This window comes from Columba livia, chromosome 28, assembly GCF_036013475.1.
Source record: "Columba livia isolate bColLiv1 breed racing homer chromosome 28, bColLiv1.pat.W.v2, whole genome shotgun sequence".
In the NCBI taxonomy this organism is placed as follows: domain Eukaryota; kingdom Metazoa; phylum Chordata; class Aves; order Columbiformes; family Columbidae; genus Columba; species Columba livia.
The window spans coordinates 633,909-652,096 of NC_088629.1; the positions used below are offsets into that span (position 1 = coordinate 633,909).

Below are 18,188 nucleotides of genomic sequence, written 5' to 3' on the forward strand. Positions count from 1 at the left end.
TTTCCACACCAAACGAGTTTTATTGATGGAGCCGCTGGTCTCGCCCCGTTTTCCCACCTCCGCGCCCCCCAGTGCTGGGGGTCCCGCTGGGGGGGTCCCACGTGAAGGGTCCTGCTCTGGGGGTCCCACTCTGGGGGTCCCACACTGGGGGTCCCGCTCTGGGGGTCCTGCACCCCCCAACCTCACGTTGCTGCGTCCCCGACCAGCACAATCCAGAGGCGTTGGGGGGCACAGGGGCCCGAGCCCCCGCGGGTCCCCCCTGGCAGCGCCGGGGCCCCCCCGGCCCTCATTGCTCTTCCTCCTCCTCCTCCTCCGGCAGCTTCTTGCGGGTGAAGAAGCCGAGCTGGGGAGAGGGGGAGGATGGTGGGGATGAAGGGCAGGGCTCCTGCCCCCCCCCGCGCCCCGGACCCCCCGTCACCTTCCAGAGGCAGAAGATGATGAGGCCGAGGAGCAGCAGCCCCCCCAGGACGCTCCCCACCAGGATCCAGAGCGACACGGGCACCCGCCTGGCCCGGATGATCTCCAGCACCACCTGCAAACCACACGGGGGGCACGGGGGGGTCCCGCAGCCCCGCGCCCCAACTGTGGGGGTCTGGGGGTGCGGGGGGGTCCCGCAGCCCCGCACCCCAACTGTGGGGGTCTGGGGGTGCGGGGGGGTCCCGCAGCCCCGCACCCCAACTCAGGGGTCTGGGGGGTCCCCACCTCCCTGCGCTGCGCCCCCTCCTCCAGCGCCAGCACGCGGCTGCCCGGGGCGCCCAGCCAGGCGCTGCTGACCACCCGCACGCTCTTGAACTTCGCCTGGGGGGGAAAGTTGGGGTTCGGGTTGTGTTTGATACCCGCAGGTTTTGGGGGGGGTCGCCCGTCGCCCCCTCCTCACCCCGTGGAAGAACTCGGTGTGGATGGAGCGCAGGAGCTGCACCGAGGCCCCCCCGCCGCGCTCCAGCCGGCCCAGCCGGCAGCTCAGCTCCTGGCACCAGGCGTTGCCGCAGTCCTGAGGACAAATGGGGGTGACATCCTGGGGACCCCCAGCCCCAAATCCCCATCTCGGGGGGGGTGACGCTCACCAGCCGGTCCACGCGCAGAAGGTCCTGGGGGTGCACGGGGACCACGCTCCCCCTGTCCTCAGGGGGCGGCCGCAGGGTGCAGGTGGCCTGGGGGGGGTGAGGGGCTGAGACCATCACGGGGGGCACAGGGACCCCCCTCCCCGAACCCCAGATGGTGGGGGGACTCACGTTGTCGGCCAGGACGCGGGTGACCGAGAGGAAGGGGACGCGGCCGAAGCCCAGGGCCGGCAGCGCCATGCGCAGGGTGACGTTCCGCACCGGGTAGCACCCCAAGTTCTGCACCTGGGGACGGGGTGGGGGGGGACACAGCGGGGTGAGGTGGGTCCCCCCCTACAAACCGCCCCCCTCCCCCACCCCCCCCCCACCTCCTCACCGTCACCGTCGTCTTGAACTCGGGGCCGGGGCCGTGGGGGAAGGTGCCGGGGGGCTGCACCTCGTAGCGGCGCAGGGTGGCATCGCTGCGGGGACAGAGCGCGGTGACATCCCGGACCACCCCCCGGACCCCCCCGAAGCGCCCCCCCGCCCCACCTGGCGAGGAAGAGCTCGGGCTCGTAGCGGATGGGGACGGAGAGCCGGACCACGTTGTCCTCCGGTGTCACCTCGGTGCCGTCGCTGCAGGGACACGCGGCCATGGGGGGTCGGGAGGACCATGAGCCCCCCGCCCAGGGTGTCCCCAAACCCCCCGTCCCTACCTGGTGGCCTCGAGGGTGACCTCGGCGCGGTCGAGCAGGACGGAGCAGCTGAACTCCAGCTCCAGGGTGAAGGAGACCTGGGGACACGGGGGGACGGTGGGTCCTGGGGGCGCAGGGGGGTCCTGGGGGCACAGGGGGGTCCCGGGGGTCTGGGTCCCCCACCTTGGCCATGGAGCGGAACACGGGGTGCCCCACACTGCAGAGGCGCCGGTGACCGGGCAGCGCCGCGCACTCCAGCTTCACCGCGCCGGGGTCCTGGGGGGACGGGGACATTGGGGTGAGCACGGGGTGGGGGGACATGGAGCCGGGCCGGGGGGTGGGGGACACGCATGGGGTCAAACGGAGCCCTAAACGTCACCAGGATGGGTGGAGGACACGTATGGGGACAAAGGGACCTCAAATTCCCACCTAGAAAAGCTTGGGGACACATATGGGGTCAAAAGGACCCTCAAGTGCCACCAGGATGGGTTGGGGACACATGTGGGGACAAAGGAACCCCCAGTTCCCACCAGGATGGGTGGGGGGACACATGTGGACCCCTAAGTGCCACCAGAAGGGGTGGGGGGACATATGGACCCTTAATTCCCAGCCGGAACGGGTTGGGGGCACCAATGGACCCCAATTCCCACCAGGTTGGGCTCGGGGACCCATATGGACCCCAAATACCCACCTGGGATGGCTGGGGGGACATAGACGTGGCCAAACGGACCCCCCACCACCCCAAACTGGGGATGAGGCTGGTGAGAGCCCCAACCTTCCCCATGGGGCACAGTGGGGGCTGCCCAGCCCGGGGGGATGATCAATGTGGGTGTTTGGGGACACTGCGGGTCTTGGGGACACTGCGGGTGCGGGGCCCCCGCGCGGTCGCACCCGGGCGGCGAGGCTGGCGAGCAGCAGGTTTGGGGACAGGGCCAGGCGCAGGCTGGCGTTGTACGCGTTCTCCTCCCGGTTCTCCAGCGACGCCGTCACCGTCACCTTCCTGCGGCCCCGGCGCAGCACGTGGGGGCTCTGCCTGCAGAGACGGGTCACACAGCCCGGGACACCTGGGGACACCCCGGGACACCCCAGGACACCCCTGGGACACCCCTGGGACACCCTGGGGACACCCCAGGACACACCGGGACACCCTGGGGACACCCCGGGACACCCCAGGACACCTGGGGACACCCTGGGGACACCCTGGTACACCCCAGGACACCCCTGGGACACCCCTGGGACACCCTGGGGACACCCCAGGACACACCGGGACACCCTGGGGACACCCCGGGACACCCCAGGACACCTGGGGACACCCCGGCGACACCCCAGGACACCCTGGAACACCCGGGGACACCCCAGGACATCCTGGGGACGCCCTGGAACACCCCAGCACAGCCGGTACCTGGAGCCGGTGATGTCCATGGTGGCCCTGAGCGCCAGGTCGGTGACACACTCGTTGTCCTCACCACAGTCCTTGAAGAAGGGGACCTGGGGGGGGGCGGTGAGGAGCTGGTCACCGGTGTCCACCAGTAATGACCAGTAACCCACCCGAACGCACCAGAAACCACCAGTAACCCCCTAGGACCCACCAGCACCCACCAGTAACTCACCACTAACCCACCAGGTCCCATCAGGACGCACCAGTAACCCCCCGCCAGTACCCCCCAGTACCCACCAGTTTGCGGATGGTGGTTGGTGACGCCTCGTCCAGCACCGGCTCGGTGTCCTCGGCCATGGCCAAGGTGACGGTGACGCCGAGGGGACGCAGATAATCCGAGGTGTCCTGGGGGCGGGTCCCCGTGAGCCCCCAGCGGGAAACGCCACCGGTGTCACTGGGAGGGGACCCTGCGGTGTCCCGGGAGGGGACCCCACGGTGTCCCCAGGACAGGGACTCACCAGCACGTGGAAGGGGACGCGCTGGCAGCTCTGCCGGCCCAGCGGCAGCTCCAGGTGACGCCGCAGCAGGCGCCGCGCGCCCGAGTCGAAGGCGGCGCGGGGTCCCGGTGTCCCCTCCTCCAGGGACACGTTGAACCGCAGCGCTGGGGGACGGGAAGGGAAGGGGTCAGGGGCTTGGGGACAGCTGAGGGGCTGGGGACATCCTGGGATGATCCGGGGACACCTGGGATGATCCAGGGACACCCTGAGATGATGTGGGGACATCCTGAGACACTCAGGGACACCCTGGGATGCTCTGGGGACACCCTGAGATGCTATAGGGACACCTGAAATGCTCTGGGGACATCCAGGGACACCCAGGAACATTTCAGGGACACCCTGGGATGCTCTGGGGACACCTGGAATGCTCTGGGGACACCTGGGACACTCAGGGACACCCTGAGATGCTGTAGGGACATCCAGGGACATCACACAGACATCCTGGGACACTCAGGGACACCCTGGGATGCTCTGGGGACACCCTGAGATGCTATAGGGACACCTGAAATGCTCTGGGGACACCTGGGGACACTCAGGGACACCCTGAGATGCTCTGGGGACATCCAGGGACACCTAGGAACATTTCAGGGACACTCTGGGACACGCTGGGATGCTCTGGGGACACCCAGGGTCACCATGGGATGCTGTGGGAACCCAGGGATGCTCCGGTGACACCCAGGGACACTCCAGGCCCAGCCACCCGGCACGTCCCCCGGTCCCCGGCACTCACCGATGTCCCTGTCCCGCTGTCCCCGGGCGCGGGTGGTGGCGCGGAAGCAGATCCTGGCGCGCAGGCAGACGGCGCCGGAGCCGCCGCGGTGACAGTTCCTCTGGATGACGCTGATGGCCGGCGGCTCCACCGACAGCGACACGTTCACCTGCACGATCTGCCGGGAGCTGGCGAGGGACATCGCCACCACGACAGTGACATCGCCACTGGGACGGTGACATCACCATGGGACAGTGACATCACCACCAGGACGGTGACATCACCAGGACAGTGACATTGCCACCGGGACGGTGACATCACCATGAGACAGTGACATTGCCACTGGGACAGTGACATCGTCACCAGGATGGTGACATCACCACGGGACAGTGACATCGTCACTGGGACGGTGACATCGTCACCAGGACGGTGACATCACCAGGACAGTGACATTGCCACTGGGATGGTGACATCGTCACCAGAACGGTGACATCACCACCAGGATGGTGACATTACCACCGGGACGGTGACATCGTCACCAGGACGGTGACATCACCACGGGACAGTGACATCGCCACCGGGACCGTGACATTACCACCGGGACGGTGACATCACCATGGGACAGTGACATCACCACCGGGACAGTGACATTACCACCGGGACGGTGACATCATCACCAGGACAGTGACATTGCCACCAGGACGGTGACATCGTCACCAGAACGGTGACATCACCACCGGGACAGTGACATTACCACCGGGACGGTGACATCGTCACCAGGACAGTGACATTGCCACCGGGATGGTGACATCACCACGGGACAGTGACATCGCCACCGGGACGGTGACATCGTCACCAGGACGGTGACATCACCACCGGGAGGGTGACATCGCCACCGGGATGGTGACATCACCACGGGACAGTGACATCGTCACCAGGACGGTGACATCACCAGGACAGTGACATTGCCACTGGGACGGTGACATCGTCACCAGGACGGTGACATCACCACCGGGACGGTGACATCGCCACTGCAACGGTGACATCCATCCTCACATCACAGGGGAAAACCAAGGCATGGGGGGACTCCACCAGGGTCCCCCCGGGCAGGGCGGCCCCGGTGTGTCCCCAATGTGTCCCCACTGTGTCCCCACTGTGTCCCCGTCCCCGGGACTCACCGCAGCAGCACCGCGGCGCCCTGGGCCCCCACGGCCACGTCCACCAGTCCGTCCCCGTCCATGTCCCGCCGTCCGTCCAGGCTGCGCCCGAAGTAGCGCAGGGCGGGGGCCAGCGCCGCCGCCTCCACGCGCTGGGGGACAGCGGGTGGCTTCGCCGCCGGCTCGCGCGCGGCTGCGCTCCCCCCCGGCGCTCCCGGGCCCCCAGTGCTCCCAGTGCTCCCAGTGCCGCCTCACCTGCTTGTACTGGGGCAGCAGGGTCCCCGGGGCGCCGTGGAAGATGTAGAGGGCCCCGCGGTGCCCCCCCTCCAGCGGGGCCCCCACGGCGGCGTCGCCGAGCCCGTCGTGGTTGAGGTCGGGCAGCGCGGCCATGGCGAAGCCGAAGCGCGAGTCCTGCGGCCGCGGCTCGGGGTGCAGCGTCCCCGCGGGGGACAGGAGCCGCTGCGGCACGGACCCGAGGCCGGGGGGGACAATGGGGACCCTGGGCTGGGGGTCCCCTCCTGGTCCTGCTGTGTCCCCCCAAACCCACTGAGACCCCCCAAACCCACTGCAACCCCCCAACCCTGCTGTGTGCCCCCAAACCCACTGCGATCCCCCCAACCCACTGCAACCCCCCAACCCTGCTGTGTCCCCCCAGACCCACTGTACCCCCCCAACCCTGCTGTGTCCTCCCCAGGCCCCACAAGCCCACCGCACCCCTCCCAAAACCCCCATCCCCCCCACACCCCTGCACCCCCCCAAAACCCGCATCCCCCAAGTCCCCTGCATCACCCCAAAAACCCTGCACACCCAAAATCCCCTATACACCCAAAAACCCCTCTAACCCCAGACCCCTGTACCCCCCAAACCCCTGTATCCCCAAAAACCCCTGTACCCCCCAAAACCCTGCATCCCCCCAAAACGGCTGCACCCCCAGCCACATCCTCCCAGCCCCCCGGCGCCGCTCACCTGCCCCACGTGGTACAGGTACACGCGCCCCGTCTCCCTGCCCTGCGCCCCCAGGTACATGGGCGCTGCCACCAGCAGCACGTCGGTGACACCGTCCCCGTCCACGTCCAGGGGACAAACCTCACTGCCGAAGTAGGAGCCGATCTGCCCGACAAAGGGGGGGCTCATGAGGCTGAACCCCCTCCCGTGGCTGCCTGTCCCCCCCCCAACAGCTCCCACCTGCTCCCCCGTGAGCGCCTGGGCCACCGTCACGGTGCCCGTGGTGGCCATCTGGAAGAGGATGACCTTGCCCTTGTGCTGGAAGCGGGGGGCGCCGGCCACCAGCAGCCGCTGCCCCCCCGGCAGCCGCAGCGAGGACACGGTGTAACCTGGGGGACAGAGCGGGACGGCGCTGCTCGTCACCCCGTGTCACCAGGGCACCGAGTGGCACGGGTTTGCGTGGTGGCCCCAGGGCTGGGAGCATCTCGGGGGACATGGAGCATCCTGGGGACATGGAGCATCCCGGAGACATGGAGCATCCCAGGGACATGGAACATCCCGGGGACATGGAGCATCCCAGGGACATGGAGCATCCCGGGGACATGGAGCATCCCTGGGGACATGGAGCATCCCAGGGACATGGAGCATCCTGGGAACATGGAGCATCCCGGGGACATGGAGCACCCATGGGGACATGGAGCATCCCGGAGACATGGAGCATCCCTGGGGACATGGAGCATCCCAGGGACATGGAGCATCCCGGGGACACAGAACACCCCCAGGTCACCCCGGATCCCTCAGGACACCCCGGGGCCGCCCCCGCCCTGGGACACCCCCATACCCAAATAGGCCGCGTGGTTCTTCAGCCGGGGCGGGAAGTGGGGGCGCAGTTGGCTGCGGGGGGGCACGATGCGCCCGCGCCCGCTCTCCTCCAGCACCGCCCCCTCCCAGTCGTAGGCGCCCACGGTCCCGAAGAGGAGCCCGTCCTGCGGGGACACGGCGGCGGTGCGGGGTCACACGGTGGCGGTGCGGGGTCACACGGCGGTGGTGCGGGGTCACACGGTGGCGGCTCGGGGGGGACACGGCGGCAGCTCGGGGGAGACACAGTGGTGGCGCGGGGGGGACAGGGCGGCGGCTCGGGGGGGACACGGTGGCGGCGCGGGGGGGACACACATCACACGCCTCGAGGACGTGGCAATGCCTCACCCGCCCCAAAATCCCCCGAGACGGGGGTTGTCCCAAGTGGGGACACTCAGCGCCCGGCGGGAGGTGACACACGGCACGGGGACGGTGACACATGGCCCCAGGACGGGATTTTCCACTTGTGCACCCCCCCGGCCCCCCAGGGCCCGATCCTGCCCGTCCCGCGGCGTCACCTCCAGGGGGTGGACGGAGAAGCCGATCTGGGACATCTCCAGCTCGAAGGAGCTCGCGTTGTGCCCGGGGGTGCCTGGGGCGGGGGGGGGGACACGTTACTCCTCCAGATGTGGCTCCAGCTGTTCACCCTGCCCCCCCGGCTCCAGGCCCCGTCACCTTCCAGGCTGAAGATCCTGTCCCCCAGCGCGTCCACGATGTCGTTCAGCGCCGCCTCGTCCGTCACGTTGAAGAAATACTTCTCGTCGGGGTCACTGGCGATGAACTTGATCTCGCGGATGAAATCCTCGGGGTCCTGCTGCCGGCGCAGGTAGTGGCCCAGCACCTGCGACACCGCCACGTTGGGGACAAACCCCGGCACGGCCCCCCCCGCGGGGTACGGGGCCGCCGCGGCGCGCGGGGCCCGGGGCGCTCGGGGCGCTCACCGCGATGGCGTAGCGGGTGACGTTGCGCCGGTCGCACTCGGCCAGCGCCCCGGGCAGCTCCTCGCCGTCGTGCGACTCCCCGTCCGTCACCACGATCATCAGGCGCGTGGCGTCCGCCCGCCCGCCCCGCTCGGCGCTGAACGCCTCGGTGCTGCGGGGGCGGCGGTGAGGCCGAGCCGGGCCCTGAGCCCGACCCTGAGCCGGGCCCTGAGCCGGGCCCTGAGCGCGACCCTGAGCCCGACCCTGAGCCCGGCCCTGAGCCCGACCCTGAGCGCGACCCTGAGCCCAACCCTGAGCCCGACCCTGAGCGCGACCCTGAGCCCAACCCTGAGCCCGACCCTGAGCCCGGCCCTGAGCTCAACCCTGAGCCCGATCCTGAGCCTGACCCTGAGCCGGGCCCTGAGCGCGACCCTGAGCCCGACCCTGAGCCCGACCCTGAGCCCGATCCTGAGCCCGATCCTGAGCCCGATCCTGAGCGCGACCCTGAGCGCGACCCTGAACCCAGCCCTGAGCCCGACCCTGAGCCTGACCCTGAGCCCAATCCTGAGCCCGGCCCTGAGCCCGACCCTGAGCCCGACCCTGAGCCCGATCCTGAGCCCAGTCCTGAGCCTGACCCTGAGCCCGACCCTAAGACCAATCCTGCGCCCGACCCTGAGCCCGGCCCTGAGCCTGACCCCAACTTCAATTACAACCCAAATCCCAACCCCAAATCCCAACCCCAACACCAAACCCAACCCCAACCCTGACCCCAAGCCCAGCCCTGCCCCCAATCCCGGCCCCAACCCCAACGCCGAGCCCAGCGCAGCCCGTGGCGCACCAGGCCGTGCGGACGGCCATGGCCGTGCGCGTCTCGCGTCCCTCCTGCCGGCTGATGTTCCGGGCGGCCTCCACCACCTCCTGCGCCGAGCGGTACCGGCCCAGCGCCCACTCGTGCACCGCGTGCTCCCCGTACTGCAGCACGCCCACCTGCGCGGGACGGGTCAGACCCCAAACACCCCCAAAACATCCCCCCAAGACATCACCAAAAAATATCCACACCAAACATCCCCCCAAAACCATCCCCCCAAAATATCCACCCGAAATATCCCCCCAAAATATCCACCCCAAAAACCATCCCTCAGCGCCCATTCTGGGGACAATGGCATCACCCCGGGGATGGTGGTGTCACCCTAGGGATGATGGTATTGCCCTGGGGACACCATCATGGCCATGGGGACATTGTCACAGCCCTGGGGACACCAGCACAGCCCTGGGGACACCACCATAGAATCACATTTTGATTGGAAAAGTCTCTGAGGACCATCGAGTCCAACCATTGACCTGTCACCAACCCATGTCCCTGAGAACCTCATCTGCATGGTCCTGGGGACACCAGCATGGTCCTGGGGACACCATCATGGCCCTGGGGACACCAGCATGGCCCTGGGGACACTATCACAGCCCTGGGGACACCATCATGGCCCTGGGGACACCAGCACGGTCCTGGGGACACTGTCACAGCCCTGGGGACACCAGCACAGCCCTGGGGACACCACCATAGAATCACATTTTGGTTGGAAAAGTCTCTGAGGACCATCGAGTCCAACCATTGACCTGTCACCAACCCATGTCCCTGAGAACCTCATCTGCATGGCCCTGGGGACACCAGCATGGCCCTGGGGACACCAGCACGGTCCTGGGGACACTGTCATGGCCCTGGGGACACCAGCTCACCTGGATCTGCCCGGGCCCGATGAAGAACCTGCTGAGCACGTTGCTGAGGAAGTTCTGCACCTCCACCCAGGGGTAGATGCTGTTGGAGCCGTCCAGGACGATGACGATGTCCATGTAGGTGGAGCAGCCTGGCGGGGGGACGCGGTTGGCACCGGCGTGTCGCGCCCCGGGCGCCCGTCCCCCCGTCCCACTCACGCTGAGCCGTGGGCGCCATCGTCCCCACCGCGCGCAGGTCCCCGTCCAGGCGGGCGCAGGCGCCGGTGCTGAACACGGAGGTGCCGCACGTCTGGGACCACAGCGGGGCACACGCCTGGCCGGGGGACACGGGGACACATGGGGACACACACATGGGGATACATGGGGACACACACATGGGGACACACGGGGACACATGGGGACACACAAATGGGGACACACGCATGGGGACACACGCATGGGGACACATGGGGACACACGGGGACACGCGCATGGGGACACATGCACGGGGACACATGGGGACACATGGGGACACATGGGGACACACACATGGGGACACACAAATGGGGACACACGGCGACACACAGGGACACACGGGGACACACACTTGGGGACACACACAGGGGGACACATGTGGACACATGCATGGGGACACACGGGGACACATGGGGACACACAGCCCGAGCCGGCCCCTCCGCACCCGCCGTGCCTCAGTTTCCCCTCTCACCACGAATCCACCGTCCTCGGAGTCCAGGAGGGTCATCCCGAGGTGGCCGCGGTGGGGAGGGGACAGCAGGGGGGTTGTGGACCCTCGGTGACAGGGACAGAGAGGGGGGGTCAGCACCGCGGTGTCCCGGCCAGCCCCGCTGTCACCCCCCGCGTGACGCGGCGGTACCGAGGTTGGCTTTGTCACACGTGACGTTGGGGGGTCCCACGCGGCACTTGTAGACGTCGCCTTGGCCGTCCCCGTCCCACGGCGCCGCCACCAGCAGCCTGCGGGGACGTGGCGAGGGGACGCGGGTCACGGGCAGCGTCACTGTCACCGCGTGGGGTGGTTTTGGGGGGAAAATGCCCAAATCCTGCCCTCCCACGGCCCCGGCACCGCGCCACGGCGCTTCCGCCCCCGGCCCCGGCGGTTTCCGTCTGTCTGTCTGTCCAGCTGTCTGTCTGTCCTGCCTTTGATCCGCGTCCCAAGCCCCGGGGCCCGCCCGGTTTACCCGTGGGACCCTTATTTTCATGTGTGTCCCCCCCGCTGCGTCACGGCAAAGCACAAACCCGCGGCGGCCCCTAAAACACCGGTTCTTGCCCCAAAAACACACTGGGGTGGGCTTTGCCCCCCCCCCCCCGCCTCAGCTCCCCTGCCCCACAGGGTGTCCCGGGGGGTCCCCGTGTCCCCCACTCACCACTTCTCCCCGCCGTCCACCCGCTGCAGCACCTTGTAGCCAAACTGGGCTTCTGGTGGCCCCAGGAACAGCTGCGGGTCCCTCACGTCGACATTGAACGCCACGCACAGCCCTGGGGGGGGACGCCCTGAGGGGGGGCACCCGCGGACCCAGGCGTCCTGCAGCACCCCGAAGTCCCCCCATGGCGGGCGGGGGCAGCGCCGCCGCCCCACGTCCCCTGCGGGGGGGCCGTGCCCGGGGGGGCAGCGCTGCCCCCCTGGAGCGGGGAGGAAGAGCACAAAACCACCTTTTCCATCTGTTTTCTTCCCCAAAACGCGGAGATTTTCCGTTAGAGTTGTTCTTTCTAAGTCCTTTTAACCAAGTCTGGCTCCGCTCCCACCAACACCGACCCCCGCGGCCACAAACCCGGGGCGGGCGGGTAGTTTATCCCGCTCCCCCCAACCCCAAAAATACAGAGCGAGGAGGAAAAGGACCCGAAACCGGGCGGTTTTTCCCCAAGGCGCCCGGTCCCGGCGCGCCGGCGGCTCCGCGCGGGTCAACGGGCACCGGTCTGCCCGGCCCCGGATCCCTCCGCTTTACACCCAAAAGCACCCCTTGTTCCCCAAAATCACCTCTTGTTCCCCAAAACCACCTCTTTTCCCCCAAATACCTTTTTTCCCAAAATACCCTTTTTTCCCCCCAAACCCGGCCGCGCTGGGTGAGTTACCTGGGAGCAGCAGCAGCGCGCGGAGCAGCCGCGGGCCCGCGCCCCCCATGCCCGCGCCCCCCGTGCCCGCGCCCTCCGTGCTCGCGCCCCGTGCCCGCGCCCCCCGTGCCCGCGCCCCGTGCCCGCGCCCCCCGTGCCCGCGCCCCGGAGGCGGCTCTGGCTCCGGACAGGATATTTATATGTATTTTTTTCTCTCTTTTCCTCTTTCTGCAGGTTTTTCCCTCCTCCACCCCCATTGGCTGCTAAAAATAAGCAGCTGCGGTGTGGGTTTTTTTTTCTTGGGGGGTGGATTTAGGGAAGAAAAGGCGAAGTGGAGAAAAACAGGGAAAGAAACGAGAGAGGGAGGGGGCGGGACCGCGGGATTCGGGGGCACCCGCTGCTGATGAATGGGACTATTTTTCCCGTTTTCTGGCGGTTTTGGCTCAGACGGGGTGGGCGTGTGTCCTGGAGCCGGGTGTCCCTGGAGCGGGGTGTCCCCGGAGCGGGGTGTCCCTGGAGCCGGGTGTCCCTGGAGCCGGGTGTCCCCGGAGCGGGGTGTCCCCGGAGCCGGGTGTCCCCGGAGCGGGGTGTCCCCGGAGCCGGGTGTCCCTGGAGCGGGGTGTCCCCGGAACGGGGTGTCTCTGGAGCCGGGTGTCCCTGGAGCCGGGTGTCCCCTGGAGCGGGGTGTCCCTGGAACGGGGTGTCCCCTGGAGCCGGGTGTCCCTGGAGCGGGGTGTCCCTGGAGCGGGGTGTCCCCTGGAGGTGACAGGACCCCGGAGCTTCCCCTTGGGGACGTCGCTGTCGGGCTGGGGGTGTCGGGACGGGGGATTTGGGGGTCACCGCGTGTCCCCCTGCGGGATTTTGGGTGGATTTGGGGTGGGTTGAGAGTGGCCACGTCCTCCGGGTGATGCTGCCACCTCCCGGCCACTGTCCCCACCTTCTGTCCCTTGGAGGAGGCGAGAAGTTGCAGTGACCTCCGTGTCCCCGGGGTGACACTGTCACCTCCTGTCCCCATCTCTTGTCCCTTGCAGGAGCTTGAGGAGTTGGGGTGACCTCCATGTCCCCAGGGTGACACTGTCACCTCCTGTCCCTTGGAGGAGCTTGAGAAGATGCAGTGACCTCAGCCAGGACCCCCAAACCCCTTGATCGGGGGCAACTGAGGCAAGGGAGATGCCCAACCCACAGTGACCCCCCAAAACCAGCTCCCCGCTCCTGAAGGGCACCGGAGCAAGAAGCCACCTCTACGTGGTGACACCCGCAGCCGAGTCCCCCTCCCCGCCACCCCCCAGCTCCCCGGGTGTCCCCAGGAGGCTGCGGAGCTGCAGCCAGAAGAAGGGGCGCCTGGAGGCCTCGCGGGGCCACTCCAGGTACGTCTTGGTCCCCAGCATCTTGCGGAGCCGCGCGAAGCGCCGCGGCAAACCCCGCACGGCCACCGGCTCCTTCAGCACCAGGATGACGTCCCCGGCGCCCAGCCCCACGGCGCGCTGCTGCGCGAAGTACAGCTCGTAGTTGCACCACTCGCTGTCCACGAAGCTGCGCGACAGCACGAAGACGACCTTGGCGCTGCGCTCGATGTTCTCCACGATGTTCTCGATGATCCAGCGCCCCGGCATGAAGTCGCGCTCGTGGATGCAGAGCCGGTACGGCGGGGCGACGCTCTCCAGGCGCCGCAGCAGCTCCCGGCGCACCCAGGCGGCGTCGGCGCGGCTGTAGGAGATGAAGGCGTGGTAGGAGCAGGGCCGCGGGGCGCCCGCGGAGCGCTGGCCGCCGTACCTGGCGCGGACCAGGCGGCACGTGGCGCGGAGGTACCAACCCACCTCCAGCTTCCAGCAGAGGACGGCGCAGGCGGCCACCGCCACCGCCGTGCCGGCCACCGCCACGGCCACCAGCGCCGGCACGTCGCACTCCAGGGGCCGCGGGGCGTAGGCGGCCACGGCCGTGTCCAGCAGCGCCTCGGGGTGGTAGCAGGTCCAGTTTTGGGGCCAGTCGGCCAGGACGGGGCGGCCCCGGCGGCGCGTCTCCTCCAGGAAGCCGTGCAGGTCGCAGGTGCAGTGGTACGGGTTGCTGCCGGCCGCCAGGCTGACGAGCCGCGGCATGTTGACGAAGGAGCCGCGGCTGATGACGCCGAAGGAGTTGCCGTCGATGGCCAGCACCTCCAGGCGGGGACACGTCCACTCCGACGGGATGAACTTGATCTTGTTGCCGCTCAGGCGCAGCTCGCGCAGCCGGGGGCTCCGCGCGAAATAGTCCATGTCCAGGCGGTCGAGCTGTGAGTAGGAGAGGTCCAGGAACTCCAGCGTGGTGGGCAGGCAGCCGAAGGTCCCCACCGTGACCCGGTTGTGGCGCAGGGCCAGCCAGCGCAGGGCCGGGCTCCACTGGCACGTCTCCCGCAGGCCGCCCAGGCCGTTGTGGCTGGCGTCCAGGCGGGCGAGCCGGGGCCAGCTCCGCGTCAGGGCGGCCACCACGGCCAGGCTGAGCAGCTGGTTGGTGGCCAGGGTGAAGCTCTCCAGCTTGGGCATGATGCCCTGGTAGCGGCAGCGCTGGTTGTAGATGAAAGCGTCTTCCAGGCGGTTGTTGGAGATGTCCAAGGCCTCCACGTTGCGCATCTCGGCCCAGACGTCGCAGGGCACGTAGTTGAAGTTGACGTTGATGATGGAGAGCGCGGCCACACCGCTCAGCCACGTGAAGGTCCCGTCGAAGCGCAGCACGTCGGGGTTGCTGATGTCCTGCAGCAACAGGCGGTTGAGCCGCGGAGCCGCCGTCCCCGCGCCGGCGCCGTCCCAGCGCGGCGAGCGGGCGAAGTCGATGGCCACCAGCGCCAGGTCGCGGACGCGGGAGCGCTGGATGTTGAGCAAGGCCAAGCGCAGGAGGTTCTCGTTGAACTTGCCGCGGTAGAACACCAGCTTGGTGACCCGCAGCTCGGCCAGGCCGGCGAAGGGGTCGGCGTCGCCGGAGTAGTAGGTGAACTCAAAGAGGTTGCGGAAGCGCAGGAGCTCGAGGGGTTTGCCGCGCAGGTCGCGCAGCATCGCCGGCAGAGCCGCCGCGCTGCCGTCCAGCGCCACGTCGCACCACAGCTCCGTGGTGTTGAGCCAGGAGAAGGCGCCGGGCTCGTAGCGCAGGAGCCCGGAGGCCGACTTGATGGCGAACTTGCGCAGCGCCGTGTCCTTGAGGACGGCGAAGTCCCCCCGCGAGACGTCCCGCAGCAGCGGCCCCCCCAGCGACAGCTCCCGCAGCCGCCGCAGCCGCCCGAAGACGCCGTCCAGGGCCGCGCTGCCGTACAGGTTGTTGGACATGTCCAGCCAGCGCAGGTTGGCCAACGGCGCCAGCGCCGGCGCCGGGATGCGGTCCAGGGAGTTGTTGAAGAGCCGCAGATGCTCCAGGAGGGGGGTGGCGAGGAAGGCGCCCGGCGCGATGCGGGAGATGCTGTTGTACGCCAGGTCCAGGCGCCGCAGCCGGGTCATGCCGGCGAAATCGGCCGCCGTGATCTCGCGCAGCTTGTTGTAGGACAGGTCCAGCTCACGGAGGCCGCCGGGGAGAGCGGGGGGCACCCGCGCCAGGCCCTGCCCCCGGCACAGCCCCGTCCCGCCCGCGGCGTCGATCTGGCACAGCGGCTGCGCCGCGTCCCCCGCCGGTGCCAGCAGCGCCAGCAGCGCCAGCCACCAAACCCCGCGGGCGCCGGGGGGACACATGGCGTCCAGCGGGGACACGGGGGACACCGGGAGGTGCTGCCACCGGCGGGGACGGGGCTGGAAGGGGCATCCGGGCATCGGTGGCCGAGCCGTCCTGTGGCGGGAAAGGGGGGTCAGCGGTGGCACCGGGGGGATCCCGAACCCCAGGATCAACCCCAGGGGGACACCGGGGCAGGAGGTGGCACCTGCATCCAGTTGGATGGGGATGGGTGAGTCCTCCCCAGGGGGCTCGGGGACTGGATCCCGGGGGGATCAGGGATGGGACCCCAGGGGGAACTGGGGATCGGATCCCAGGGATCAGATCCTGGATCTCAGGGGGATCAGGGTCCGGATCCCAGGGATCAGATCCTGGATCTCAGGGTATCAGGGATTGGATCCCAGGGATCAGATCCTGGATCTCAGGGGGATCAGGGATTGGATCCCAGGGATCAGATCCTGGATCTCAGGGGGATTGGGGACTGGATCCCTGGGGGATCAGGGACAGGACCCCAGGGGGAACTGGGGATCGGATCCCAGGGATCAGATCCTGGATCTCAGGGGGATCAGGGAATGGATCCCAGGGATCAGATCCTGGATCTCAGGGGTATCAGGGATTGGATCCCAGGGATCAGATCCTGGATCTCGAGGTATCAGGGACTGGATCCCAGGTATCAGATCCTGGATCTCAGGGGGATTGGGGACTGGATCCCTGGGGGATCAAGGACGGGACCCCAGGGGGAACTGGGGATCGGATCCCAGGGATCAGATCCTGGATCTCAGGGGGATCAGGGAATGGATCCCAGGGATCAGATCCTGGATCTCAGGGTATCAGGGATTGGATCCCAGGGATCAGATCCTGGATCTCAGGGGGATTGGGGACTGGATCCCTGGGGGATCAGGGTTTGAATGACAGGAAACAGGGACTGGATGGGGGTGGGACTGGATCCCAGGGCTCGGGAAGCAGGTCACAGGGGCGCTGGGGGATCCCCAGGGGATCAGGAGCTGTACCCGGGTGGGGGGGATCAGGGACGGGATCCCAGGGACCGTCTCCTGGGGACACACACACCCCCCCGCACCGCAGGGGTGCAGAGCAGATCCCGGGCGGATCCCGGGGATTTGGGCCACCGGCTCCCGCGGGCCCGGAGTCCGACCCCGCGGAGCCCCCGCTGGGCCGCGCCGGCGAGCGCGGGCGGGCTTTCCTTTCCGGTTAAAACCATTTGAAAACGTAAAAGATATATTAAAAAAACCTAACAAAGGGGCTTTTTCACGCAGAGTGGAACGGGGGCGCGAGGGGCGCGGGGGGCGCGGGGGGCGCGGGGGGCGCGGCCACGTCCGGGTGTTGTTATTAGAGGGAGGGGGGAAAAAAAACCCTAAAAACCCCCAGGAAACGGAAGGAAACCCACGGGGGGTGCGTCGTGCGGGGACAGACGTGTCCCCCCGCCACAGCCCCCCGGGTTGTGTCCCCAGCCCCGGGTTGGGGGGGACACAGGAGCCGTGAAAATGTCGCCCCCGCGCCGGCCGCTCCGCCCCGGGAAGCAGGAAAAACACCCGGAATCGGCCCAAAAACGCGGGGGGGGACCCGCGGGGGTGCGGGGACCCGTGTGTGGGGGGGAGCCGGTGTCCCCGCTCGGGGTCCCTCCGTGCGTGTCCCCGTGGGAACCCCGCCCCCACGTGGGGAAACTGAGGCACGAGCGCCCTTCGTCCTCCCCCCCGCGCCTTCCTCATTCCGCGCGTGCCGCGGGACACGCCTGTCGCTTCCTCACCCCCAAACGCCCCCGGCCCCGCTCACCTGCCGCCCGCACCTGGGGGCGAGTCCGGCCGCGGGTGACACGGGTGACACGGGGACAGCGGGACGGGCGGTGGTGCCACGGGGGGGGGACAGCGGCCCCGGCCACTTCCCGCCCCCTCGGGGGCTGGAGCTGCCAATGGGCGGCGGGGGGGCTGGGGTGTCACCCGAAACGGTGACACCGCGCGTGACGGGTGTGGAGCAGCGTCTCCAGTTCAAACGGGTGCTCCCAGTCCAGCCCAGTAACCCCAGCTCAGCACCCCCAGTCCAGCCCAGTAACCCCAGCTCAGTAACCCCAGTCCAGCCCAGTAGCCCCGGCTCAACACCCCCAGTCCAGCCCAGTAGCCCCGGCTCAGCCCAGCACTCCCAGTCCAAACCAGTAACCCCAGTCCAAACCAGTGCTCCCAGTTCTAACCAGCACCCCCAGTTGAACCCAGTGCTCCCAGTGTCCCCCCAGTGTCCCCCCAGCTCCACCTCCCCTACTGGGGGGTCCCGGGGGGATAAACGGCATTTTTCTATTATTAAAGAGAAATGGGGGGATTTTGGTGTAAAATAGAAACAGTGGAGAATGGGGGAGGGAGGGGGGGGGCTAAAGTACCAAATATTAATTGAATAACAAACATTACAATTAAGGGTGAAAATGAAATCAATCGGAAAAGGAAATAAAGAGGAAAATG

At 68.1% G+C, this 18,188-nt stretch overlaps 2 protein-coding genes across 6 annotated transcripts; both read right to left on the bottom strand.

Moving 5' to 3' along the window:
• Nucleotides 1–12,619, bottom strand: ITGA10 (integrin subunit alpha 10). Of its 4 annotated transcripts, none has more exons than XM_065042784.1 (30): nt 12,079–12,260; nt 11,373–11,484; nt 10,865–10,962; nt 10,697–10,779; nt 10,189–10,303; nt 9,994–10,121; nt 9,098–9,246; nt 8,281–8,431; nt 8,015–8,180; nt 7,858–7,931; nt 7,323–7,467; nt 6,722–6,870; nt 6,503–6,646; nt 5,792–5,995; nt 5,558–5,688; nt 4,401–4,567; nt 3,632–3,774; nt 3,411–3,518; nt 3,138–3,223; nt 2,627–2,768; nt 1,919–2,011; nt 1,757–1,833; nt 1,593–1,676; nt 1,438–1,522; nt 1,233–1,346; nt 1,065–1,151; nt 878–991; nt 703–798; nt 419–532; nt 1–343 (listed from the first exon to the last, which is right to left on the bottom strand). In XM_065042784.1, exons 1-30 carry the CDS (start codon nt 12,125–12,127, stop codon nt 287–289), a joined length of 3,465 nt encoding a protein of 1,154 aa, XP_064898856.1. In that variant the 5' UTR covers nt 12,128–12,260; the 3' UTR covers nt 1–286. The 4 variants fall into 4 exon arrangements, 3 of the variants coding, with proteins under 3 accessions (XP_064898856.1, XP_064898855.1, XP_064898857.1); XM_065042783.1 differs by having other exon boundaries at nt 5,792–6,040; XR_010468343.1 differs by lacking the exons at nt 1–343; nt 419–532 and having other exon boundaries at nt 717–798; nt 2,627–2,799; nt 5,792–6,040; nt 12,079–12,619.
• Nucleotides 12,246–18,169, bottom strand: LOC135576557 (toll-like receptor 2). 2 transcript variants are annotated; one of them, XM_065042790.1, is made up of 3 exons: nt 17,515–18,169; nt 13,875–15,840; nt 12,246–13,764 (listed from the first exon to the last, which is right to left on the bottom strand). In XM_065042790.1, the coding sequence occupies exons 2-3, from the start codon at nt 15,822–15,824 to the stop codon at nt 13,135–13,137; spliced, it is 2,580 nt and encodes an 859-aa protein (XP_064898862.1). In that variant the 5' UTR covers nt 15,825–15,840; nt 17,515–18,169; the 3' UTR covers nt 12,246–13,134. The 2 variants fall into 2 exon arrangements, with proteins under 2 accessions (XP_064898862.1, XP_064898863.1); XM_065042791.1 differs by having other exon boundaries at nt 12,246–15,840.
• Nucleotides 18,170–18,188: the final 19 nt, after the last annotated feature.